Genomic DNA, 26,979 nt, shown 5'->3' with positions numbered 1-26,979 from the left:
GCTGCGGCCAATGTGACCTCCCAGCCCTCAGCCCTCCCTTTCTTCCCTCGCCTCCCTGAAGGGGCCCAGCATCCTCAGGCCTACTCCTCACAACTCTGGCCCTCAAGTCGGCCCTAGGGAGGGCTTAGTTGCCAAGACCCCTCACATGGCACCAGCTCCGTGGCTCCACTGCCCGCACTTCTTGCGTCCTAGTTCTGCCCTGGGATCCCTGGGAGCCAGAGTGTGTCCCTTGCCGATGGTACTTCAGACACTGGGGAGCACTGGAGGTCTAGGGGTCAGAATGCTTTATCCAGGGGCAAGCCAGCAAGGACAGGGGAGCACCTGGCAGCCCGCAGGATGACTCTTCAGCACCCCAAAGTGGTGGGCTCCTGCCGACTGCCCAGAGCCCTCCTGGATTCTCAGTGTGCTTTCTGCAAGGAGCTGAGCCCAGTCCTGCCCAAGCTTACCACAAAGCTGGTGCCATGGCGCCCTCTGCTGCCCAGAACACCACACTGCTCGCCAGCTGGTAGGGGAGGGGTCTCCACACTATTCTGGGAGTTCTTTGCTGACTCCTGTCCACCCCAAGAGGAGCCCCTCACACTTCCCACCTGTCCCAGAACTCAAGGAGACTCTAATCCCTGTCTCCTGTATGCCTGCCTTGACTCCTCCCTGTGTGGAGCCTCCATGTCCCCACTCAGGGAGCTTCGATCCTCAGCCCATCTCACCTCCGAGATGAGGGGCCTGGGGGATGCCCAGCCAACCCCAGAGTTCTCAGCCGCATATCCAAGCCCCTACGCAGGTTAGCTGCTCAGACGCTTCTGCAGGACAGGCCGGGAGCAGAGAGGTGAAGGACACGCCCAGGGACACACACACGGAGAAATCCAAGGTGGCACAGGCACACCGCCGAGCGAGGGGTTCTCCTCTGTGAAGTGGAGGCTAAATGAAGTGGTCTGCATGAAGTACCTGTAAACAGGAGGTGCTTCATGAAGGTTAGGAAACGATTCCAGGCATCTGGCGCCCCCACTGAGCCCACCCAGGCTGCACCTGCATCAGAGCACCTCAGGCAGGGGTGAATCGGCAGCACAGTCTCCCACTCCTGAACTCACCAGGGCAGGTCCCAGCTCAGGAGCAGAGCCCCTGCTTCTCCTGGCCAGGAGCTCTGTTTCCCAGCCGGAAGCTTCCTGTCCTTCACCCACAGGTGGCAACGTGGATGGGAAGTTCAGCGTGGGTTACCGCGATGCCGTTGTGAGAACCGTGGTGAGCCTGGACCGGGAGACCACAGCTGCCTACATGCTCATCCTGGAGGCCATCGGTATGCACCAGCCCCTCACCCACCAACACAGTGATCTGGGCAGAGTTCACACTGAGTGCCTCCCAGAAGCCGGCCTTTTGCTAAAGGCTGAACTCTGCCCAGGTGCCAGTGGAGAAAGGGCCACCAGACATTCACCAAACATTACTGAGCACTTGCCAGGCATGAGGCTCACTGTGTGGTGCTACATGCAAGACTTTAGGATGGTAAGGTGGGAGCTGCATGGGAGACCCACGTGTGGACAAATTACTGCAAATCCAGGCAAGCCAGCAGGAAAGGGAAAGGATGACATAAGAGTATCAGGCAGTGGTGCAGACACGGAGAGGGCGAGGTCATGGGAGGCTTCCTGGAGGAATCAACATCTGGGAGTGCCTTTGAGTGAGTTAGGACCCTTTCAGCTGCAAATTTTAAAATAAAACGAACTGACTTCAGCAATATGGGCTCACAAAATCAGTCCACTGGGAGATGGAGCTTCCAGTATGACTGGATTCAGGGCTCAGGTGACACCTCAGGCTTCAGTCTCTGCATTGGCTGGTGCTGCCTCCTGTGTGTTGATGTATTAGTCTGTTTTCACGCTGCTGATAAAGACATACCCGAGACTGGGTAATTTATACAGGAAAAAGGGTTTAATGGGACTTACGGTTCCACGTGGCTGGAGAGGTCTCACAATCATGGCAGAAGGCAAGGAGGAGCAAGTCCTGTCTTACACGGATGGCAGCAGGGAAAGAGAGAATGAGGAAGATGCAAAAGCAGAAACCCCTGAGAAAACCATCAGATCTCATGAGACTTATTCACTCCCACGAGTACAGTATAGGGGAAACCGCCCCCATGATTCAATTATCTCCCACTGGCTCCCTCCCACAACACGTGGAAATTATGGGAATATCATTTACGTTGAGATCTGGGTGGGGACACAAAGCCGAACCGTATCAGTTGGTGTTATTCTTCAGCTCACATGGTGGCAGGTCATTGCCCCAGCCTCACCTGTACACATTCTCAGGTTCAAGTGCAGCAGCAGGGAAGACAGCACTTGTCTCTTTCCCCTCCCTGGCAGAAGCCCTCAAGTCAGCTCTAGATAGATCCATTCTGCCCCAGTGACCATTCCTGAGCCCCTCACTGTGGCCAGGGAAGTGAGATGTGCTGATTACTTAGGCCTAAGTCACATGCCCATCCTTGGAGCTGGGGGCAGTCCTACCTACCCAGCATTCCAGGCCTCAGAGCCTGGAAGGGAGGGTCCACAGGTGGACATTCAGGACATGGCCTTCCCAGGGGAGCGCCGGGCAGTGCTCATGGACAAAAACAAGAGGTGCCCACTGCAGCCTTGGAGGCCACATAAGGTTTCAGTACATGAAGAAGCAGGGAGGGCATTTCAGGCAGAGGCACCAGCCCATGCAAGAGCCTGGAGGTGGGAAAGCACCCTGTGTGCATCAGCACATGTGCATACACTGCAGCTGGCCATGGAGTGGCCCACACTGGGGAAGGGGAGGCTGTGATCAGGCAGGGCCATGTGTGGAGGCCTAAACATTGGCCAAGAAGTTTAGTCTTCGGTCTCTGGGCAGCAGGGAACCCTTGAGGGCCCCAGAGGGGAAGAGTGGTAGGATGAGGCCTGTGCCACCAGGTGCCCCTGGTTCTCCCAGGAAGTTTGCAGTAGCTAAGTAAGAAGGGAATGAATTCTCTGGGCCTCACTCTTTCCAACCATCCGTCCCTTCCCAGCCTGCCCATGCCCAGAAGCCTCTGCCCTCTGCCCTGCTCTCCTCCCCTCTTGGAATGGCCGCCCACCCTCTGGAGACTTGTTATCACCCCTGAGTCCAGCCTTCACGTTGGGCATTGGCTGGCAGGAGGAGAGGGCTTCCGCCAGCCTTCCAGGGAGCCTCCCCCACACACACCAGTCCCAGCCAGAGCAATAAGCCAGCCCCCAAGGGTGGTGGGAGGCTAGTCTGGAGAGGAGCTTTGGAGGGTGAGAAGACCTATCTCCAGTGAGCGACAGCACAGCCACATATGGTCAGCTGGCCTGGGAAGAAGCATGGAGTCACCCTAGGCCTCCAGCCTACTCCAGCTGCCTGCACTCCCTGCTGGGGTGACTACTCTTGTCTGGACATGCAGCGCTGGTTACAAGCTCCTTCCTCCAGGGAGGACAACTCAAGAGCTGCCCCGGGGCTGAGTGAGTGCCCCATCCTCACCACCTCCCAGCCCTGGGAGGTTCCTGCTGCGAACTGGACGGACACAGTCTCCGGGTACCTTAGGCTTAGATCCCAAGCAAAACCCGTGTCCCTGAATGCGGAGGGGATGTTTGTTTGACCTATCCAATATTTTATAAAGAATGACCATTAGTTGTGAACATTTAAAGATCGGGAGATTTTATTTAAAAGCTCAGATGTTCAATTTCTCATGAGAAATCAGAAGATCTGGTGTCCCTGGGCCCACATTCTGCCTGTCAGCTGTGGACTGGGGTGGAGCACAGCTGCCCCTCGAGCAGGGGCCCATCCAGGTGTTTGGCCCGGGTGCTGTACCCGCCAGTCCCTGAGAGCAGTTGGCTTTTTGCTCTTAGTACCTGTATCTGCATCCTAAATTTGCCACGACAAACTACCACAAACTTAAAACAGCAGAAGTGTATTCTCTCCTGGTTGTCGAGGCCAGAAGTTAGAAATTAAGGTGTTGGCAGGGGCATGCGTCCTCCAAAGGCTCTAGGGAGAATCAGTCCTAGACTCTCCCAGTTTCTGGAGTTGCTAGGCATTCGGTGGCTTGTGGCAGCGTCACTCCAGCCTCTGCCTCCATCTGCATGTGGCCGCCTCCTCTCTGTCTCAAATCTCCCTCTGCCTTTCTCTTACAAGGACACTTGCCATTGGGTTTATGGGCCACCCAGATCGCCCAGGATGATCACTTCTCAAGACCCTTAACATAATTACATTTTCAAAGGCCTTTTTTTACCAAAGAAATTAACCTTCACAGGTTCCCAGGGATTTAACATGGGTCTGTTTTTTGGGAGCCATCATTCAATCCACTCGAGTGCCTCGGTTACCGCCTCCGTAAAATGGGGATGACAGTAAAGTGCCTGCTTCGTGGGTTGCTGTGAGGACTAAACGGGTTAGAAGAATGGCTGGCACATGGTGTTATCTAAGTATTAGATACTGTTAGTGTTATTCCTAAGCTAAAAAGAAGTCACCCCTTGCAAAGGCTAGGGCAGATGGGGTGGAACAGGGCACCTCTCTGGCTGGTGCCCAGGAGTGTGCAAAGGCGCAGGCAGCTGCTAACACCTGTCTTCCTTCAACTCCCACAGACAACGGCCCTGTAGGGAAGCGGCACACAGGCACAGCCACCGTGTTCGTCACTGTCCTGGACGTGAATGACAACCGGCCCATCTTTCTGCAGAGCAGCTATGAGGCCAGCGTCCCCGAGGACATCCCCGAAGGCCACAGCATTGTGCAGGCAGGTGGCCCGTGGCTTCTGGGGCAGGTGGTGGGCTGGGGGAGGTGGGGCCACACACAGCCCTGAGGGCACATGCTCAGTGGCACCAGAGGCAGAAGCAGGTAGGGGCCCAGGGTGGGTCTGCTGCTCTGGAAGGTGCTGTGGGGAAAGGGGAACCCAGGCCCCCTCCCATCCCAGAGAGTCTGGGCCCCCAGGTTGCAGAGCTGAGGATAGGGCTCTGGCTCCCCACAAACAGAAGGAAGCTTTGGCCTCCCCCTCCATATCTCCTGCCCCACCCAGAAGGGCCTTTCAGAGTAGCGGGGAGAAGGAGATGTCACAATTTCCCGGAAAGGAGTTGAGGAGAGAGCCAGGGCCCAGCAAGGCCCAGAACAGAGCCGCTTTCACAGAGCCCTTGGCCGAGGCTCCCCTCTTGGGAAGTAAACAGGCACAAGAAGAAAGGGCTCCTTTGCCCAGGGAGCAGGCATAACAGCTCCAAGACTCAGAGGGAGAGTGGGGAGGACCCTGAAAACGATTTGGGTGCCCCCCAACCTCTGCCCAGAGGCCTCAGTTGCTGGGTGGGGAGGGAGGCCCGGAATGAATGAGTCTCTTTACCAGCTATGGGATTTCCGACTCGGAGGCTGAGCCAAACAGCGAATCTGGGCCTGCCCACTGGGGCAGGCTCCTGGGCTTGGGAGGGACAGAAGCGTGGGAGGCTGGCAATGCTCCCCTCCCTGCATCGGGACCAGGAGGGGGGCAGGAAAGGGCTGGGGAGCAGGGAGCTGACTCCCAGAAACACAGAGAGCCCAGAAAGCTCTGGGGATTTGCGAGAGTGTGGTGGCTAGCTCCAGAAGGAGGAAGGAGAGGGTTCTCTCGATCAGAGCCTCAGCTTGTAAGGACTTGGAGTGTAACCCCCTGGCCTGGTACCTGAAACCCAATTGAAAGCCCCTGCCCCTCCTGGGCTTTTCCTTCTTCAGGCCTCAGGGCAGCCTCACCCCCTACCCCAACCTCCAGGAAGAGAGTGCCTAGTGGCCAGCAGGGCCTGCTGTGGATGGCTACAGGCTGAATCCAGCCTGGGATGTGCAGGGAGGCCCCAGGGGAAGCAAACCAGGAAGAGGTTACTCAGTCGGAAGGGAGAAAGGAGCAAAACCCTTCCAAAGGGAGAAAGGAGCAAAACCCTTAGGGAGGAGGCCTGCCCCACCTTCTAAACCCAAAGACTCGGTTTCTATTTACACAATACTACTCCCACTGAAATCCTAGAGCCAGCGAGTTAATACAGGGCAGCGCTGATTTCTCCCGTTTCTCAGGGAGAAATGCAGGGTCTCAGGATGACTTCTCCAAGGTCCTCTAAGTAAGTTTCTTGTGAAGCTGGACTCACTTTTTGAGATCAGATTGACTTGGAAGGGACAGTGGGCTTCTCCAGTAGGGCCTGCTTGGAGAGAAATCTTTCTAGGGGCATCTGAGGGAAGATGAGGCTCTGTGTTGTGCCGGCTCCCACCAGGACTCCTGCCTCAGAGGGTGGGGACACCCCCAGGCTGGGCCACTCTTCACTCTGTACACAGAAACCTCATACTTCTGTGCACAGAACTGGGGAGTCAAAGTGAGGGGCTGGACCCATGCTGCCAAGAGAATGTTCCTTGTCCTCCCCAAGAGAGGTAGGAGACAGTAGGGGCGGCTCCAGACAAGAGGGCTTCATGGAGTGGGTATATGTGAAGCATAAGCCACGGTTAGTGGGTGACAGGTTGTTCAGTTTTCCTGGAGTTTTGGATCAAGATGAGGCTAGAAAGGTTCACTGGAACCAGCTCCCAGGGGGCACTGCACGCTGGGCTGAGGAGCTTTGGCTATGTCCATTTGGCACTAGGGAGCCAGTGAAGGTTTTGGAGCTGGGGAGTGGCAAGCCAGAGCTCACTCCTTGGGAAGACTTGGCTGGCTGCGTGGGTCACAGCAGGATGGGGCTGGGGCAGCTTTGTGATGGGATCCTGGCCAGCTGACTGGGACAGGAGCTGGGCAGCCCAGGTCCTCCCTCTGCCCACCCTTCAAATTTGGGACCTGACCAAAATGTTTAACCCTGGCGTTGGGGTGAGAGGTCAAGGGTTTGGGATTCTGAGAAGCCCATCCTGGGGTGGGACTGCTTTGACAGGTAGTCAGCAAAGCACTCACCAAAACCATAGATAGCATCCCTAGTGTGGGCCGGACCCGAGACCCCACAGCTGTCCTGGAGAGATCTGGACCATCCCACCCTCAAGGAGGCAGCTGCTTTCCCTGGGTGAGGTGTGGAGCTGCTGTGAGCTGTCCTCCTCCAAGCCCCGGTGGCATCACCTCCAGCTGCTGGAAGTGCCCTGCCTCTTGCCACTCTGTCACAGCACCCGCTCTGGCCTCTGAAGGGAGCCTCCTTGTTTGTCCTCAGTCCTTCCTGATCGATCCTAACGTGGGTGCCCTGAAGAGGGGCCACCAAGATGGCTGCCAAGACTGTGCTTGGAGAGCCCCGCTTGCTCCTCCTCCCAGCCGGCACCCAGGCATCTGATCCACCAGGAGGGAGGCAGCTGCTCCCACAGGCAGCGCCAGGCAGATGCTGGCAGCATCCAGGAAACCCAAGGAAGGCAGCCCCGAGGTTTTGCTCCAGCACTGGGCCAGCACAGATGGCAGGACAGTGCCTTGGCCCTGGTGTAGGCTGAGCATTTCACTTAGCTAAAGAAAACCTTTGCCATTTGGCAATTCTCCAAGCTGGGCTTTGGCACGTGGAGGGCAAGGCTTCTGTGACGAACGAGGCTGCTGCTTCTAGGAGGTGGTTACAAGCCCCAGGTTGTACCCTGTGGAGCCTCAGGCCAAAGGCCCAGATGACCACGAGTGCTCATCTCTTGACCAGAAGTCTTTCATCAAGCAGCAGCTAGGGGGTCTGCAGAGAGGAAGGTGCTCTTCTGAGGATCATCTTTAGGGGAGGGCACTGGCCTGGGCATGCAAGGAGCTTCAGGGGTGAGTGTGTGGCCCGGGCTGCTTGGGCCACTGTCTTCCTGCAGCCTGCAGCACCGGTCTCTGAAGCAGGAGGATCTACAGGTAGACCTGGGGGGTGTGGGGGCATGTGTGTGGACACCCCGTCACATCTTGGTAGACTCCGTGCAGTCACAGTGGCCGCGGTCGTCGTCAGGGCCCGGCAGGGGCCGTCGAGGGGCGGTGGGCCGGCCACGGCGGAAGCTGTGCAGGGAGAGGCGCAGTGAGCCCAGGCGCTTCCAGAGCCGGAGCTGGGGCTCACTGGGGCTCCCGGGGTGGTGGGGCATGCACTCGCGAGCCCTGCGGCGGCTCGGGTCCAGCACGGCTGGCTTGCAGAGCGTCATGAACAGCAGACAGGTGGCCAGCAGGAGGAAGATGCAGGCCAGGGCAATGAGCATGGGGAGGGGGTCAGTTGCCTCTGCAAGGGTCCCGGGAGTGACGGGAGCTGAGAGAAAGGCGAGGGGGCTGATGGTTGGGGAGCTGTCGAGGCTGGGGCCCTCTGTGCTCATGGCTCCTGCAACAGCAACAGGACAGAAGCTCAAAGCCGGATCAGCTGGACCCAGGGCAGCGGGTGTGGGGGAGACTTACCTAGGGAACATGGATGGGGTGAGGCACTGTTAAACTGGACAGCATCATACCCACATCACAGGTTAGGACAGCGAGGTCCAGAGACATGACAAGTCTAAGCGCACACACAGCTGAGCAGTGATGGAGCTGGGCCCAAGCTCAAGCCCTCTTCCTGCTCCACCCCTGCCCATCTGACATGGAGACAAGAGGGCAGTGCCTGTCCGCATTTTCACATCAATCCTCGTGGATCATCACAGGGTCTTAGGCCTGGAAACTTGGGACCAGCTCCATCAATAACTTGCTCTGTGGCCAGCAGCGAGTTATGGATGGTAAGAGGCTACAGCTGCCAGGGTCCCTAGCAGTTATCTAATGCTCAAGCTGCAAACTGGGGGCCCACAGGTGTGTTTAGTTGGGTCCTTGCCGTGTTTTTATCAATTTAATTGTGAGTATTTTCAAAATAATAACAGATTTCACAAAAATATCTGGGTGCCTGAACTCCCTTGAAATGTCAGAATTTCACCACTGGCACTGGCCCATGTTCCTGCCTCATCCCCGTGTCTGGGGTTGAGCAGCCACTGCCCCTGTAGACAGGGCACTGACCTCCCACTCCCCACAGGCCCACCACAGACCTTATTTCACCTGCCTGGCCCCGTAGGGATTCCTGTGGCTGCTTCCCAATGCAGTCCAACTTGCTCCCATGACAGGTGGAAAACTGAGGCCCAAAGAGGGGGTTTGGCATTAGGGAGCCAGTGAAGGTTTTAGAGGTGGGGAGTGATAAGCCAGAGCTCACTCCTTGGGAAGGCTTGGCTGGCTGCATTGTGGGTCACAGCAGGGTGGGGTGGGGCAGCTTGGTGGTGGGAAGGCCAAGGCCATATTGTGAGCCAGTGGCCGAGTAAAGGCCAGAAGCAGGTCTCCTGACTCCTGGCCCCACGGCCTTGCCACCCCTCTGGCCCCTAACCCTTTCTGAGCTCAGTGAACTGCTCTGGGAACAGGTGGGAAATACACCCACAAGGAGTTGACAAGGGGGCTGGAAACCCCCCAGGGACATCGTGCACCTGACAGGGCATTTTCGTTCCCACCGAAGATCATCCCATTAGATGCAGTGCAGCAGATGGTCCTTGTCGATGGAAAACCAGGCTGAGCTTTTGGCTCAATATGTCTAGGGTGATAAAAACGCTCACAGAGCCTGGCCGGCAGATAACGCATGGCCAGAGGGTACAGATGAGCAGCGCCACCTGGAGAGCAGCGACTGGGCCCTCTCGACGAAGTGGACGAGCCTCAGCCCAGACCCACGGTGCCAGTGCCGGAGTGCAGGCCCAGTGTGGGCAGCTCTGTCAATTTCCCAAGAGAAGCCAGAAATCTGGATTTTTTTAAGGCAAACATTCTAGACGTTTAAATGTTGGCAGCTAATTCAAACTTGTTGAAGGCAAGAAAGAAGAGAGGTGGGGTGGGGGAGAACACAGCAAAAGCCAAATAAACTTGATTTCAAAATAATGTGAAATGAATTTTCAAATATTTGAAACACTGCATAGGCCAAACCAAACACATAAGCAGAGGACGTCCAGCCTGCAGGTCAGCATATGTGATCTTTAAATTCTACTGACGTGGACAAGCAATCCCAGGGGTTCTGATAAAAAGTCATGATTTCCCTTTGACCTTGGGGTCTTTCCTTTTCATGAGGGTGGAGGATAGCAGATTTTCCTCCTTCCCAACTTGCAGCTTAGATAGCAGTTGAGTTTCTAGCACGGAAGCTCAGGAGGAGGAAAGGCGTCAGGTCACGCTCAGAGAAGCCCTGCCACAGGTAGCGGGGAGGGGAGCGGGCCATCTAGTCCCCCACCCAAGGGACTCCTGTCCCTACCCCAGGCACTCACCAGCAGTCGCAGGACCTCACTCCTGGCTCCCCGTGCCCAGTCGACTGAGGGCATGCAGAGCACCCCACCTCCCACCCACTCCCCACCACAACCCCTCCCAGCACTTCCAGGCAGAAAACGACCCCTCCCAGCGCCCGGCTGGAAAGTGTGATGCCCGTCTAGCTGCCCAGGGCCTCCGCCTTTGCAGCATCAGGCCTAGAGAGCACTCTGGCTGGGCAGCTGTGCATGGGTTGGTCTTTCCTTGAGTCTGAGCAGGGAGGAGGGACAGGGTGTGCTCACTGCCCACTGTCGTGGGGAGAAAATTAGCCATCCCTCTCTTCTACCCTGGACGATGCTTGGCCGGGAATAAGAAAACGGCAGCCTGAAATGGGGAATGCCTCAATCCTACTAGTTCTAATGTTATTTCAAGGCCTTCAAAGGAATCTGGAGACCCTACTGGGTTAGCAAAGAGGATCCAGGCTTCAGGCCTTGGGACCTGCTTTAATAAAAAAATAAGTGAGGCCAGGCGTGTTGGCTCACGCCTGTAATCCCAGCACTTTGGGAGGCCGAGGCAGGAGGTTCACTTGAGCCCAGGAGTTTGAGAACAGCTTGGGCAACATAGTGAGACATCATTTCTTAAAAAAAAAAAAAATTTTAATTAGCCAGGTGTTGTGGTATGTGCCTGTGGCCCCAGCTACTCAGGAGGCTAAGGCAGAAGGATCATTTGAACCCAAAAGTTTGAGGCTACAGTGAGCTAGATTCATGCCACTGCGCTACAGCCTGAGCGACAGAGCAACACTCTGTCTCAAAAAAAAAAAAAAAAAAAAGTTAAGTGGAGTTGTAATTAGCATCTGAGTAGTTCCTGTGGCAACGATCCTAAGTGCTTGAAAACAACACGACACCCTTCCTGGAGCACGAGGCAAGTCCAGATGCCAGGCCCCTTGACACCCTCTACTGACCAACCAGCAAAGGCCAGCAAGTGCTGGGAGCGGACGCCTTGCCCAGACCAAGGCCAGGAATCATCTGGAGGGCAGTTGAAGCCACTCCCTTCCCACTGGGACCAGGGTATACCAGCAGGCCCTGCTCTGGACATATCTCTGCAAGCTCAGTGTAGAAGCCTCCTTTTCCCTTGGAGTTCCACAGAGCAGGACCTGCTGTGGGCAGAGAAGACTGCTGTGTGGCCTCGGGCTGGTCCCTGCCCCTTACTGGGCCTTGTTTCCACTCTCTACAGAACCAGAGGACTGCCTAGGTCTGAACGCACCCTCACATTCTCCCAGGAGTCCCTCAGCAAGGGTCTCCACCACACTTCCCTCTCCAAGCCTTCTCCTGCAGTCCCCCAGGCACTGACCTCAGAGCCAGACCCCAGCTGTCCCAAGCTCTGCGGAGACGTCTTCTCAGCTGTGGAAGGGAGGCCCGAAGAGCCCTGGGCAGTACCTGTGACCCCAGCCCTGCCCAGGCTCTGCTGTGCCCTGCAGCCCTCGGTCAGCCTGGCCAGCAGAGTGGCCTCCCCGTCACTCCCCAGCTGGACCTGGCTTTGTCTGGAAGAGTTCGGGCTCTGCCTTGGGGGAGGGGATAGCTAAGGGAGAAGGGATGGCAACTGGGTTGGGAAGAGGGAGAAGGGAGCTGTCCAGAGACTCTAGGATGCCCCCCCGCCCCCCCGCCTTCCCACCGCCTCGCTCCAGCCTGTCTCCTTGGAGCCTTCTCAGGGCTGGGGGACTCTGGGAAGACGCAGAGGGAGGACTTTACTGCCTCTGTGGCCCCGTGGCGCTCACCTTCCCCTGTTGGAAGTTTGAATGGTATGGTCGGCGGCAGCCAGCGGGTCGCTATTCAGTGGCTGCCAGCCACCAGGTTACCCGGGAGAGAGGTTACCAGCCATGGCGGGAGGGGAGCAGGCAGAGTGTTGGGCCCTGGCAGCCCCTGAGGCCCCTCTTGCAGCGTCCCTGGGCCCCGCTCCTTCCAGGCTTTTCCCTCGGCTTCTAGAAAAGCACCTTTCCTTTGAAGGTGTCTGGCTACAGAAGCGAGGGGTGAGGGGCATCTTCAAAGGTCAGGGGTATCCCAGGGCAGAAAGCACAAGAGTGAGGGACTGCGAAGGCCATGCTCCCCACAGTGCGAGTGAGCCACAGGAGACCTCCACCGGAGGCTCTTTCCAAACCACAACACACACAAACACACACACACAAACACAGACACACACTTCCCTCCCCCAGCCTTCTTTCTCCCCAGAAGCCAGAGCTTCTCTGGCAACCAGCCGCCTGCTTAGGAGCCCAAGTCTTCCGCAGCTTCCCCACCAGGGACCTCCAAGCTCCCAGAAGTGCAACTCAAGACGGGAGTCATGGCTCTGTCCAAGACCTGAGCCTCGGACCCATTCCCTTTTTTGGAGCCCCAGTTTATGGTTTTTAGCTCTTCCCTCCTGCCCTTGCCCACAAAAAGAGGCACTGTCTGCCAACTCCAAGATGGACAGGAGCTTTCCTATAGGCTGTTAGGGCTGGAGCGGTCCTCAAGGGTCATCTAACTCCTCTTCTGAGAGAAGAGCCCCCCTCTTCTCTCAGAGGACCAAACTGAGGCCCAGAGAGGTGTGACCTGCCCAGAGGCACCCAGCAAGGGAGTGGTGGGAGACTTGGTGTGTCCCCTGTGCCGGGTGGGCAGGGGCAGGCAGTAGGCATCCAGTGTAGGCAAAGCATCCAGCCCAAAGGTGTTCCCAATGCCCAGAGCCCCCATTGGGATTCCTGCCCCTCCCATCACAGCCTCCACTGCCCTCATTTTCCTTAACTTCCTCTTCTAAAACCAACTGAACACTTCATCTGTGGCCCCCATTCCTCCTGAGATGGCAGAAGGCAAAGCTTCCAGGGTGGTGCAGGCTGCTGGAGTAGGGAGGCATCAAGGAAATCTCACCATGGATAGACACGCAAGGGCGTGCTCTGGGCAACATGGCTGTCTTCCCAGTCCTGAGCCCTTCCAGATCTGGAAAATTGAAGCACCCTGTTACATCCCTCCACCTGCCAGCTCCTAAGATTTCTCAGGGAATGGGGAGAGAAAGAACTGCAAGGCAAGGGGCAACCCAGCCATCCCCAGCTCTGGCATAAATCAAGAGGGCTCCCTGGAGAAGGTGGCATCACTCATGTCAACCTTTACCACACATCCCCATGCTAGGCACCAGCCAAGATGCTTTGCAGGATGACTTCTGATCTTCCTCTCAACCCTGCAAGGTTGGTCATCATTGTGCCCAGTCTAAAGATGAGGAAACTGAGGCTCAAGGGGGCTAAAGTACTTATCCATGGTGCCATAGAGAGTAAGTGACAAATCCTAAATTAATGCTTGGGTGTGCCTGACCCAGAGCCCTTGTTCTTTTTGCTCCAGTGTACTGGTCCTCCTCCCCACCGTCAACATGCTCATCAGAATCCTCAGACATGCTTACAGCAGTGTCCAGGTGTGCATCGAGCCTGACCAGGCCAGCGCCTGTTGCAGGCTCCTTGTTCTCCCTCCATACCACCATGTCTGTGTTCGCTGTCCTGTGGAGGCTCCAGGGCCTCAGTGCTGCTGATTGAGGCTGTCATTCCACTCTTCCAACCACAGCCCTCTGCTGTCCCTGCATGAGCCCTTCACTCCAGACTGGGGTCCCAGTTCCTTCCTCAGCCTCCCCAGCTGCCTCTACTTCGGCTCACACTGTTTCCCAGCACAAATGTTCCTCCCACCTCTCTCTGCTAAGCCAGGTTTCCACCATCCTTCCAAACCCAGCTCCCTCCTTTGGAAGGCTTCAGCCAATCCAACCCTCACTGTTTTCTTGATCTTTGCTAGCAGGAACCCATCCCCATCTTCTCTGCAGGTTTGTCCAGTGAGCAAAGATAGGATTAGGGCTTTGGGTGGCAAGAAAGAAATCCATTCTATATTATCTTAGGCAGGGCCAGACATGGTGGCTCACACCTGTAATCCCAGCACTTTGGGAAGCCAAGGCGGGAGGATTGCTTGAGCTCAGGAGTTCAAGACCAGCCTCGGCAATATAGCAAGACCCTGTCTCTACAAAAAATTAATAATAATCTAGGCAGAAGGAGAAGTGTACTGGAGCAATACTGAGATACCCCACGGGATCAAAGGAAAAATCAAACAGGGAGCGAGGCACAGATGGGCTCCTGGAATAGCTGGGCCCAGGGATGCAAACCAGGGCTGAGTGTTGTATGTGTCCTTCATTCGTGCTCACTGAGTGTCAGCCTAGTTCCTCTCCCTGGAGCTCTGCTTCTAAGTCATTCACATGTTTGACCCTGCTGTGTGCCAGGATTGTTGTTCCAGAGACCAGGGATATCACAGTGCACAAAGTCCTTTCTTCCTGTGGGGATATAGGCAATAAACAAAGATAGTGTGTATTAGAGGGTGACCAGGGGTAGGGAAGTCCAGGACATTGGAGTGGGGGCTATAATTTCATATGTAGTGCACAGGGAGGGTCTTAGGAGAAGATATTTGAATAAAGACCTGAAGGAGATGAGGGCATGAACATGCAAATATCTGGAGGGAGAGCTTGCCAGGAAACAGCCAGGGCAGAAGCCATGAGGCCAGCACACGCTTGGTGTTCAAGAAACAGCCAGGAGACCAGTGTGCTAGGGCAATTAAGAGGAGAGAGTGGTGAGAGGTGGGGCCCAGGGGTGTGCAAGAGAGGGTCTGTTGACATTCCCACATTTTACTGCTAGAAAGACTGACTCAATCTCTCTGGGCTCAAGGTCAACAATCCCAGAGAGGGATGCGATTGGCTGAGCTTTGATCAGGCACCTGGTCCTGGACCAATCCCCTCTGAACATCTTGGCAGGGTCAGGAAGAAAATGGCAGCTCCCGTGCACACCACAGGGGTGAAGTGAGAGGTGGTGAGACAAGGAGGGGCAGACCCAGAAGAAGTGGGAGAGCCCAGGGTCTTACAAAGCAATTCACCACAGATCCGATAGGATGACATGTCATGGGAGGTTCCAGCCTCTTCCTGCCCTGCCCTGGGGCAGTAGGGGATTGTTCTCCACTTGTTTTGGGTGGACAGTGGGTAAAGTAGGTATTCAGTTGTTGGCTTGACAGGACTCACGTTGGGGTCAGCTATGGTTCTGCCAGGAGCCTTGAGGCTGGACTCCTTGTAAAAAGGGCTGAGCACTAGGCAGTGTCTCAGAGTGACTACAACATCCCACACACACACAAGCCCACCGGAGGCAACACATAAACACATAAGCCTGAGGTGCAGCCACACCAGCTGGGTTGATCTGAAGCTAGACTAGGGTGATGGTGCATGTGAACTCATGTGGGAGGAGGGCTCCTGGGCTTCCACGAAGTGACCGTTACAGTGTACAGTGCTGGCTGGGACCCAGTGTGGCCAGAATAGCTTCGGGCTAAGGAAATGCGGGCAAGAAGCAACCCTGTTGTCCAGCCACCCTGGGAGAGGTTCCTGGGCTCTGAAAGGCTGCCAGGTAGGGATGTAGAGGGATGGGACAGCCTGAGAGAATCTCGACCCAGTGAGCTGCAGTGCCATCTTTCACCTTCTCCCCCGTCCTCCCTGCGAACCTGAAGGAGGATCGGGGCAGAGCTGGCCCTGGACAGGGCCACAGGGGCCTTCAGCGGTTGGACATCCTCATGGGGATCAGAAAGACACACCCCCAGCCTCTGTGGGAGACCACTGGTTTTGGCAGGATGGGGTAGGATGCGTGAAGGGAAGGAAAGGGGGTCTAAAAACCTCTTATCTCCCTGCTGGGTGGCATTCAAGAAGTAACTCGTGTCTCATTCTCCCTCAGCTGAAAGCCACAGACGCGGACGAGGGCGAGTTTGGGCGTGTGTGGTACCGCATCCTCCATGGTGAGTGAGGCTGCCCTAGGATGGGGGGCCACCCTCCTGCCCGGGCGAGGGCAGAGCTTCTCTAGGCTTCCAAAGGTCTGGGAGATGAAGCCAAGAAAACCCCCAGGGCTGTACACATGGGGCAAGGCCAGGGGGAGGAAACAGGGACATTCTCCTTATTCACACAAGGTCGGTGAGGGGGCAGCTTTTTTGATTATTTGTTTTTAAGACGGAGTCTCCCTCTGTCACCCAGGCTGGAGTGCAGTGGCGTGATTTCTGCTCACTGCAACCTCCGCCTCCCGGGTTCCAGTGATTCTTGTGCCTCAGCTTCCCAAGTAGCTGGGACTACAGGCACGTGCCTGTAATTTTTTGTACTTTTAGTAGAGACAGGGTTTCACCATGTTAGCCAGGATGGCCTCAGTCTCCTGACCTCGTGATCCACCTGCCTCGGCCTCCCAAAGTGCTGGGATTACAGGCGTGAGCCACCGCACCCCCAGGTGGCTTTTAATTGCTGTATTCCTGAAGTCCATGGTGTCCTACAGAGCTTCCCAAAGCTATGGCCCTGACAGATAGGGCCCAGAGCCCAGGGCAGCCCCCAGCAGCACACTCCCCAGGAACTGGGTCTCAATGGTCCAACCAGAATCTCGTGCCCATCCCTGAACCAATCACTATGGCCAGGGAATAAAACGTGCTAATCCTCCCACTTCTCAAATCAGGGGTAAAGTCACTGCCCACAAATGTTATGGACTGAGAGTAGAGAAGAATGGATCCCCAAAGGAAAATCAGGGTGCTGTGCCCAAAAGATAGGGGAATGAGTGCTGGACCAGCACTGAGATGTCCACTAAATCCTGGATTCAACCACCCATGGAGAATTTGGTTTCGGTCCCTGTTTTTGGAGTGCCCCAGCTTCTTCTGAAATATTAAAAAGGCCTCACACTACCCACATCTGTGGGTGTAGGAGCAGGGCGAGGGGGACCAGCAGGAGCCCCACCTGCTGGGGACCATCAACACCAAGATGAAGGCTTTCAGGAGAGAGCTGCAGGCCTTCCTGGAGCAGGAGAACCACTCTGGGGATGGCCTGTGTGCCTTGCGCCACCTCACAGAGTCCTCCAGCTTCCTCTCCACTGTGACTTCTGTGTCCCGGAAGACCCCCATCCTCCTCACAAAGAGGGAGCATGGGAACTTCTGCCCCCAACCATGGCAGGCTGGCGCAGCAGGAGACTTCTGGGCAGGGCCGGTTTTCCAGGGGGTCTGTCCCTCCACACAGGTAACCATGGCAACAACTTCCGAATCCATGTCAGCAATGGGCTCCTGATGCGAGGGCCCCGGCCCCTGGACCGAGAGCGGAACTCATCCCACGTGCTGATAGTGGAGGCCTACAACCACGACCTGGGCCCCATGCGGAGCTCCATCAGGGTGAGTCTCGGGGCAGGCTGGGGTGCTGACCTCAGGACGGGGCCAAGCCCACCGCTAGAACAGAGAAGGCCATTAGTTGGTGCCTGGTGTGGGCAGGGCCACCACCAGGTTTAGGAGCTGAATGACATCTGGGGCTAAGGGTTCGGTGACAGGTGCCCAGCCTGGGACTTGGACTTGTCATTTTGCTCTGAGTCTGTTCCTCCAGCTGTGGAAAGGAGTCAGTGATAATGACGTCTGTCCTAAGGGATGAAAGAGGTATCCTTACTGTACTAACCCCTGTATCCACAGAGCTCTCTAGGGTAAGTCAAGGAAATCTCACATGGGTGATCTTGGAGGTACAGATGCCAACCTCATTTTACAGATGAGAAAACTGAGGCACAGAGAAGTTGCTAGTGATAGAATCAGGACTGGAGCCCCCATCTTCTGAATCCAAGTTCAGTGCCCTTTCCAATGAAAGTGACCCTAACATATTCCAGTCACCTCTCCCAGCTGCCTCATCAAATGTATTCTTTTCTGCCCAGCCTCACCTGCGCAGCCAAAATCAAATCAGCCTTAGTCCTCCCGAATGGCTGAAAACCTACACACAGATGCTCCCTCTGGTTGTGTTATGTGCACTACCGCCAGCAGGGGGATGACTGAGATGACCTCTCAAGGCCACCTCACCCCCACCCCTGCACACTCAGCGGCCCCCAGCCCCTTCCCCTAAACCAGTGAGTCAGACCCCGGACATTAGGAGTAGGAGGGAGATGGGAAGAGTCAGGCGGAGCAAGCAGGGACTTTCACCCAGAACTGAGCGCCCCGCTCCTCTTCTCAGCCCTGTCTCCACCCCCTGCTTCCCCCAGGCTGGAAACAATGAGCAGTGGTCACCGGGTACTCACGATCACAAACACGATGGGTCTGACTGCGCAGGGGCTGTGCTGGGGCGGGTGACTCAGCCCTGACCCAGCTCCTGCTGACACCCCCAAGGCTTTGCCCCAGGAAGTGCTGGGAAGAAACCTGGGTCTTTGCAACTGCCCTGAGTGAGACCTGCCCTGTGGAAATGGCTGAGGGGGTCAGATCCCCTGGTTCTTACAGGGCCCTGATGATGGAGACTCAGACACAGTGACCTGGACATGCACACAGCCATGCTGGCCTGCATAACTGTGAGTCTCATTCGTGGGCTGGTCAGTACGCCCCCATCCGAGCCTGCCTTGTGTGGGGCCCACTTCAGGCCACAGAGTGACGGATGTCAGCGAAGCTGGGGTTGGGTCTCTAAACTTCAGACTTCCTAACACAGCTCTCCATGTGGCCCTCACTCTCTCCCCAAGGCGTGGTGGGCGCCTGCCTCCAGGATCTGCTCCCATCAATGCCTCGGCATCGTGGCTGCAAACCTCTTTTAGCCACAAACCTTCTGTTTAAACAAAATGATATGCAGCATCCCAGGGTACGGTGTAAAACAGATCGAAGCCAGGCTGTGACGATCAGTGCAGGGGTGGGGCTCCCAGAGCCACACCCGCTCAGCTACTTACCTCCTGCCCCTGTCCCCGTGAACCCTGAGGAATAATAAACCCTCACACGTGCCCGATATTTTTCTAAATGCCTCGTGTACTTTAACCTCTGTAACCCTCATAATAGCCCTATGAAGTTGGCACTGTTAATACCTCCATTTTACAGATAACATGATTGAGGCAAAGAGGAATTCGCCGACTTGTTCAGGGTCACACAGTGGTAAGGGTGGAGCCAGGCTTCATGCCGCGGCAGCCAGCTCAAGCCTGTCCCCTTAACCGCTACACCCCACTGCCTCACACAAGCCTCTTCAGAGCCCAGTCGGAAACCACTGCCTCATCCCCTCAGGGTAATTTTAAGGTGAGAATTTGGGGGCTGGTCCCTGGGGCAGGGACTTGGTGGCACTGTAGCACACAGCCTCCACAGCTGTGAGACCCGGGAGAGCTGGGGACCTTCCTGCAGGCAATGTGGGGACTCTGGCTTTCCGCTGGATTCACTTTCCCAGCAGCAGGGGACAGACAGCTTGCAGGAACCATCCACATCCTCCAGTTCCTGCCTCAGAGACCGGGGACAGCCCCAGTGAGGGGCCAGGGAGTGCAGAGTGAGACAGTCCCCATAGAGACTGGGTGTCTCAGGGTGTACACGGCACATACACACTCAAACACACACACATGCCCACACACAACTCCTCTCCCTGTCCTCCTAACCACTAACACCCCATTTTACAGATGAGGAAACTGAGGCACAGCACTGCACTGGCACAGCACTGGACAGGCACAGCACTGGACAGAAAGCAGGTCTGGTTCTCCAGGAAGCGCAGTAGCTCCCACTTGCTCAGCAAGAACCTGACAGACCTCTGCTTCCTGTACATCTGTGCCTCTCAAGTTCGCAAACCATCTTGCCTCCTCCTGTCTCTGCTGCTAAAAACAAGGCTGAAACCAACCAGAGGATGGTGGCATGTAGCCAGACTCATGGAGGACAGGCCACACCCCAGCTCCGTGCCACCTCTCTCATCTTGTCATTGTACTGTCAGCCCGGCCCTGTTTTTTCCTCACAACTCTTGGAGTCAAGGTCATTTGGACAAGTAGATTCAGGAAGGGTAAGGCCCACAGTTTTGAAAGAGGAGTGGTTAGTTTCTGTTTACAGAAAGAGTTCCCGAAATTCATCCATGCAAATTCCCCCCGCACCCACCCTACCCAGGATCTTCCCCAGCCAAGTTCTAGGTGAAGCCAAATTTAGAAGTTTCCAGCCTGTGAACAGCTGCGCTCTGGAGTGGACGTATTAGTTTGCATAGTGGGTTCTGGGTGTCTGGACATGAAAATTCTAATGACACAGCAGAGCTGTGAGAACCCTAGGAGCAGCGATGCAGAGAAACTTTTACCCGCCTATGCCTCTTTGCCCCCAGCCCTGCCACCCTCCCCACCCTGGAGTCCTCCACTGGTCAGGCTGCTGTTTTTGGCTTCTACCAGCCAGAGGCTGTGTCACTTCTCTCCAGCTGATTCCCAGCTAATCCCCAAAGAGAAAGCAGGGCTGATCCCAGAGGCAGTGACCAGGTGCCAGACACACACGCCTCTGCTACACATGCCGCCGGCCCCTCCCTTAGTGCTGGTCACCACATGCAAAGTCTGCATGGAGAGTCACAGCCCCTTCCCTATTTGCTCCCCTCTCCACTTTGCTGGCAAGTTCCTACTGGCCCTGGCTCTGTTTGGCTGGGAAGAGGGTGCCTCTCCTGTTCTGGGGCCAGCTCACCACAGCATAGAGCAAAGAGCTAAAAGCTAAAAACTCCTGGGCTCCAGCAATCCTCCCGCCTTAGCCTCCCTAGTAGCTGGGATTACAGATGCATGTCACCACCCCCGGCTAATTTTTTTTAAAGACAGAGTCTCACTATGTTGCCCAGGCTGGTCTCAAACTCCTGGGCTCAAGCGATCCTCCTGCCTCTGCCTCCCTAGTAGCTGGGACTCCAGGTGCGTGCTATCACCCCTGCCTAATTTCTTTTGTATTTTTTGCAAAGACAGAGTCTTACTATGGTACCCAGGCTGGTCTCGAATTCCTGGGCTCAAGAGATCCCCCACCTCAGCCTCCCACATTTATGGGATTACGGGCAAGAGCCACCATGCCTGACCTCCATAAACACCTTTTAAACTGTATTATGTTCATGATGTACAATGCACACATTCATAAAGAGGACTTAGAAAGTGCTGTTAAGCGGTGAGGAAAATGATGTGTAATTGCACAATTCAGAAACAGCCACTGCCTTGGGTGGGGGCCTCAGAAGCAAACCCCTGAAACAAGGATTGGTGTGAAAGTAATGTGTAAGAAGCGCCCACAGGAAAAGGTGGAACAGGGTGCGACCAGAAAGGAAAAACAGCCAGCAAAGTGGCATGGAGGGAGCTAGGCCTCCATCCCCCAGGGAGCCCTAAAGCATCCCCTCACTGCCCCAAACAGGGCCAAGGAAGGTGGAGTCTTTGCTCTCCACGCCCATCAATCATTGACTCAGGGCTGCCCTAAGGGACGGAAGTTCCCAGGCATTTCTGCTCACTGGGCTGGTTTCCAGCAGCCTGGGTGTGGGTGCAGTGAGGTGGGGTTGGTCCTCCCCAAAGAGCCTGAGGGTCTGGGAGCTGGCTGTGAGAAGGTGCACAAGAATTGTAAAGAGTGCTGAGCACTGACATTCTCTACTACAACTGCCATTGTATTTTAACCTGTATTCTCCAAGATATATTTTGATATTTGATTGTGATCACTTTGAATTTTTTCGAGAACTTTTGCAGGCCCTGGGCTCATTTGTCTTCATAACAACCTTAGGAGTAGCCTGGAGTGTGAATTATTATCTTAATATTACCACTTCATAGCTGGGAAACTGGTGGCCCCAAAGAGTCACTAATTAGTCAGACGTTCCCACAGTGTTAGTCAAAGAGCCAAGAGCAAGATGAAGTTCATTCCAAAACAAGTAATGTTTGAGCATCTGCCACGCGCCAGGTGCTGTGCAAGGTGGTAGGACACAGTGACACACCAGATAGGCCCGGGGTCCCAGAAGGAGCTCATAGCAGGCCCAGGAGAGCAGTGACCACATTAGCTGGCCACAGTGGGCCAAGCCCTGGGCTTCCCTGGGCACCCCGCCCTGACCTTGCACCCCTGGCCCGGCTCCCGCAGGTGATTGTGTACGTGGAGGATGTCAACGATGAGGCCCCCGTGTTCACACAGCAGCAGTACAGCCGTCTGGGGCTTCGAGAGACCGCAGGCATTGGAACGTCAGTCATCGTGGTCCGAGCCACAGACCGAGACTCTGGTGAGGCTGGCAGGAGGAAGCTGGGGGTCCCATTGCTCAGAGCAAACCTCCCCGGCTCACCCAGCCTCTCCTTCGAAACGGTCATCCCTGATGCTTCAGGCTCCTCATTTAGCCATGTCTAGGCCAGAGAGGGGCTGCTGGGATGGTCTTGATCACTTCCCACCAAATGCCCTGGCCTGAGAGGGTTGGAATCAGGGAGAGTTGTCCTAACCACTGGGCGGACAGAGGAGAGACCACAAGCTTGAGAAGTCCAGCTCCATCATCCCAGGACCCAGCAGCTCCCACTAGCCTTTGGAGAGGGGCTGAGCAGAGTTGGGAGGGGTAAAGAGGACCCATCAGAAAGCTGGCTGTGGCCTGGCCTGCTCCTCCAGCCCCTCCATGCCCTCCAGGACCAGCTCAGGGCCTAGCACACACAGCCCCCCTGACCCTGTGCAAGGGACAGTGCCTTTCTGTGCTACAGGGCAGTAGCCTGAAGGCAGCCTGAACCTTGCCAAGGGTCCAAGCCCTAGAGCCACAGCCGGCAGCGCAAAATGAAGGGGAAGCATGCCGGGTCTCTGTGGCCCTCTGTGCGGCCTGGGCTGTCTGGCCTGTGCCTCAGTCAGCGATATGACTGAAAAGGAGCATTTTCTGGGGACCCACGGTCCCCCAGAGAGGCTCCCTGAGCTGCTCATCCTTCATGTCAGCTACTCAGGTGACCCCTAACCCCTCTCTCAGCATCCTCAGATTATCTGTGGCACGCATGGGATGGGGTGGAGGGAGAAATGGCTGCAGATTCTCAGGCGGCGTCTCAGGCACGTTAGTAGAGTTTAGGGCACATACGCGGCTACGGCCCCATGGTTTGTGGCCTTTTCTATGTCAGGGATCCACTCCCCAGAAAATGCACATCCAGTCAGAGTCCCCAGGTAATTCCAAGGAAGTCTTGGATTCCCAGAGTGGTTTGATGACCACTCCCTTCCCTGACCTCCCCTTGAGGTCTGTGAACTTCAGTTTTGGAATGCCAGCTCTAGCTCCTGATTGAATGGTTTGTTTCAAGGCACAGGAATTTGGGGTGTAGGGAGTGGGGACGATGGGGGAAGGTGTCTCTGACACTGAGGCCCTTCTTTCGAAGGGACCAAACCAAGGCTTGGCCACCTGTGAGGATGCTTTCTAGATCAAAGCCTCCACGACAAGAGATCCTTCATTTCCCCAACCCTTGTATGTCCAGATATCAAAGGAAGGTACATGAGCTGGAATTCTGAGGCTCCAGGAGCAGACCCAACTCCCTCTGTCATATATCTAGTGCCAAGGCCAAGCCCCAGAGGAAGGCTCAACAGTGCATGCTGGATCTTGCCATCCACATTGACCTTAACCCATCCTCTGCCTCATCTCTGGGGATGATCCCTCCCACAGAGGTGGGGCAGCCCATGCTGGGTGAGCCACCCAGAGGGTATGGGTGTGGCAGCTTGAGAAGCCACAGCACAGCCCCACTCAGTTCTATCTGGGACTGCACAGTCTCTGTGTCCTCCTGCAGGGGACGGTGGCCTGGTGAACTACCGCATCCTGTCGGGCGCAGAGGGGAAGTTTGAGATTGACGAGGGCACAGGGCTTATCATCACTGTGGATTACCTGGACTACGAGACCAAGACCAGCTACATGATGAACGTGTCAGCCACTGACCAGGCCCCGCCCTTCAACCAGGGCTTCTGCAGCGTCTACATCACTCTGCTCAACGAGCTGGATGAGGCCGTGCAGTTCTCCAACGCCTCGTACGAGGTTGCCATCCTGGAGAATCTCGCACTGGGTACCGAGATTGTGCGGGTCCAAGCCTACTCCATCGACAACCTCAACCAGATCACGTACCGCTTCGACGCCTATACCAGCACCCAGGCCAAAGCCCTCTTCAAGATAGATGCCATCACGGTGAGGGGCTGGGGCAGGGAGCACCATTTCTTCTAATCTAACCAACATCGGTTGAGCTGCTTCTATGTGAACCGCACTCTCCTCTTTGTCATAAAGTGTCCTTGAGATGGCCAAGTGTGGTGTCATGTACTTGTAGTCCCAGCTGCTTGAGAGGCTGGGCAGGAAGACTGCTTGAGCCCAGGAGATTGGAGGCTGCAGTGAGCTGCGTTTGCACCACTGCACTCCAACCTGGGCAATAGAGTGAGACCTTGTCTCTCAAAAAGAAACAAAAAAAAAGTCCCTGAAATAAATATCCCTGTAACACACCCATTTTCGTATGTAGGGGTAAGATAAAGTTTATACCTATGCAGGCTGGTATCCTTCTTGTTACTAGACAAGGAAAGTCTATAGTAGGAAAAACCAACTGTTTTTCCTTCTGTTTTCACACCCATCACAGATCCCTTCACCTCTGGTCATCTAAGTGTGTGTGGGGTTTTCCCCATACCAGCAACCAATTATCTAACTCTCTGGACACCAGCTAGGAATCCTATAGTTTGATTTAATTCTGAACATTTCTACCTGGAGTTAGCATCAGATCCCACAGGCTCACAGCTCAGTCCCTCCCACACACCAAGCAATTACCCAGCAGACACCATAGTGTCAGATCCCACAGGTTGAGGGCTCAGTCTCACAAAACTGCCTCCGCTTCAGCTGCCAGTCACAACCTCTAGGTTGTTTGACCCATGCTTCTGACCAACCAGCTAAATCAGAGTTCCCACAACCCCCTCCACAAGTTCCATGAATTTGCTAGAGCAGTTTGCAGAACTCAGGGAAACACTTTACTCACTATTACCAAGGTATTACAAAGGATATTCTAAAGGATATCAACAAACAGCCGAATGAAGAGACACACAGAGCGAGGCATGGGAGAAGGGGCTCAGAGCTTCAGTGCCCTCCCCGGGCATGCCACCCTCCAGGCACCCCTACGTGTTCAGCAGACTGCAAGCTCTCTGAACACTGTAGTTCAGGGATGTCTATGGAGGCTTCATCACATAGGTACGATCAATTATTAACTGAATCTCCAACCCCTCTCCCCTGTCTGGAAAATAGGGGGTGTGGAGGCGGGGCTGAACATTTCAAGCTCCTCATCCTGGCTTGGTCTTTCTGGTGATTAGCCCCAACCCAGGAGCCCACCAAGAGTTGCCTCATTAGAACAAAAGACTTCTATCACCTAGGAAACTCCAGGGGATTAAGAGCTGTGTGCCAGGAACCGGGGACAGAGACCAAATGCATATTTCTTATATCACAATGTCACAGAAAGCTCTACAAGTCTTATTTCCCTTTTCACCTTGGCTGTTAGGAAGCTCAGATACAAATGTTGGGCTTCATTACAATAACTATTCTTAGCTAGTTGTCTGGTGCACCAGTCTCTTATCTACTGCCAGGCTCTTACTCCTCCATCTTTGCTTCAGTGTATCTTTTATCAGAATTCCTTCTTTGAAAGTAGGCAAGGTGTGAATCACTACAACGTGACAGGCCTTGTCCTAGAGGATATTGGGAACACAAATGGACACAAAGATGAACAAGAGCCTTCTCAGCCCTCAAAGAATTCTCAGGCTAGAAGTGGAAATGAAAATAATCCAGGATGCAAATCAGAGAGAGCACCAAAGGAAGATGTGCAGAGAACTACAACAGAGGGGTAGTGGAGCCCCTCAGGGCCCAGCAGTCATACCTGGCTGGGGAAGCAGGAAGGCTTCATGGAAGAGGTAGCTTCCCAGTGGAATGTGAGAGAGAAGAAGGCATTCAACAGACAGAGTGTCGTGGGGAAGTTATACCGGGCAGAGGAAGTGACATGGAGGTGGGAAAGTGGGCAGAATGACCAGGGTTAACAAGGGTGCGATATTGTTACTCACCCATCTGACCCCTTCCCTGCAGGGTGTGATCACAGTGCAGGGCCTGGTGGACCGTGAGAAGGGCGATTTCTATACCTTGACAGTGTTGGCAGATGATGGCGGCCCCAAGGTGGACTCCACTGTGGTGAGTGGGACCAGGGCGAGAGCCCCTCAGGTGCAGCCCCTCGCCGGCCATGACACTTCCAAACCCCCATCTTCCCCAGCCACCCAATGTATGGGCCAGGCAGTGGGCGAGGGTCTTGATAGCCTGAGACCTCACTGTGTCCAGCCATGCCACACCTTCCCAGCAGGCTGGGCTAGGATGAGACCTCAGGCAGGGGGAGGGTGGCACTTCCAGAGACCACTGCCGGGAGTGGGGTCTGGAAGAGCCACAGACTGCTAACCATCTGCATCTTTGCCTTTTCTCTCGCTCCCCTCCTGCTGCTGCCTCTGCCTACAGAAGGTGAGTAGCCTGTGAGTGGAGTTTCCCCTGTGCTGTTGGCTGTGGCCAGGCTGGCCGGGCTCTGCCTGGCCCAGGACCTTCCCACCTTTCCCAGAGAGAAGGCACGTGGACATCCCTGCAGCAGGCCCCCTCCCAGTGCCTCCACTCTCACACCCAAGTTCAGGCCCCTCTGGGGCATGTCCCCTGCCTCCAACTCTGCCCTCTGTGTCTTGCCTAGCCCTGGTAGGGTCTTGGGTGGGGAGAGCACTAGCAAAGGAGTCACTGGAAGACCACTGAGGCCTTGTCCCAGCTCCACTCCTCGCTGGCTGTGTGACACTGGCAAGCTGCTTAACATCTCTGTGCTTCCCTTCCTCGAGTCCAAAATGAGGGTCGTGCTGGCATCCCTGCCATCCTCAGAGGATGTAATGGAAGCAGCAAGAGACTGCAGGCAGAAAGCCCTTTGTAAGCCAGTCCTGGAGGCAGGTGTGACTGCAGTGGGGCTCTGTCCTGATGCCTCAGCTGCTGCATCCATCAAGGGGACCCCCTCCTTCTCTTGGGGGTTGGTGCAAGCGTGTGAGGTGGGATGCACATTGCGGGGCCTGGGTGTGCTTAGGAAGGGGAGCCATGGGCACAGGTTTGTTGCTGCCCTTAGGACAGCCTCTAAGTAAAGGCAGAGAAGACTACGTGCTGGG

The 26,979-nt window shown here is 55.5% G+C and overlaps 2 protein-coding genes across 7 annotated transcripts in view; one reads left to right on the top strand and one right to left on the bottom strand.

Annotated features, from left to right (window-relative positions):
• CDH23 (cadherin related 23) overlaps nt 1-26,979 on the top strand; it is a 419,472-nt gene that overhangs the window by 313,252 nt on the left and 79,241 nt on the right. For all 6 annotated transcript variants that reach the window (XM_025397731.1, XM_025397736.1, XM_025397735.1 and 3 more), the window contains 8 exons: nt 1,178-1,291; nt 4,566-4,714; nt 15,849-15,909; nt 17,156-17,304; nt 21,940-22,075; nt 23,586-23,974; nt 25,889-25,990; nt 26,306-26,308. In XM_025397731.1, coding sequence (XP_025253516.1) covers nt 1,178-1,291; nt 4,566-4,714; nt 15,849-15,909; nt 17,156-17,304; nt 21,940-22,075; nt 23,586-23,974; nt 25,889-25,990; nt 26,306-26,308 — 1,103 coding nt within the window. The remainder of the gene's footprint in view (nt 1-1,177; nt 1,292-4,565; nt 4,715-15,848; nt 15,910-17,155; nt 17,305-21,939; nt 22,076-23,585; nt 23,975-25,888; nt 25,991-26,305; nt 26,309-26,979) is intronic.
• C9H10orf105 (chromosome 9 C10orf105 homolog) lies at nt 7,759-11,561 on the bottom strand. The gene is made up of 2 exons (XM_025397746.1): nt 11,444-11,561; nt 7,759-8,192 (listed from the first exon to the last, which is right to left on the bottom strand). The coding sequence occupies exon 2, from the start codon at nt 8,185-8,187 to the stop codon at nt 7,786-7,788; it is 402 nt and encodes a 133-aa protein (XP_025253531.1). The 5' UTR covers nt 8,188-8,192; nt 11,444-11,561; the 3' UTR covers nt 7,759-7,785.

Source organism: Theropithecus gelada, chromosome 9 (assembly GCF_003255815.1).
Source record: "Theropithecus gelada isolate Dixy chromosome 9, Tgel_1.0, whole genome shotgun sequence".
Taxonomy (NCBI): Eukaryota; Metazoa; Chordata; class Mammalia; order Primates; family Cercopithecidae; genus Theropithecus; species Theropithecus gelada.
Note: the sequence above shows the minus strand (reverse complement) of the source record. Positions and strands in the feature narration are given on the sequence as shown.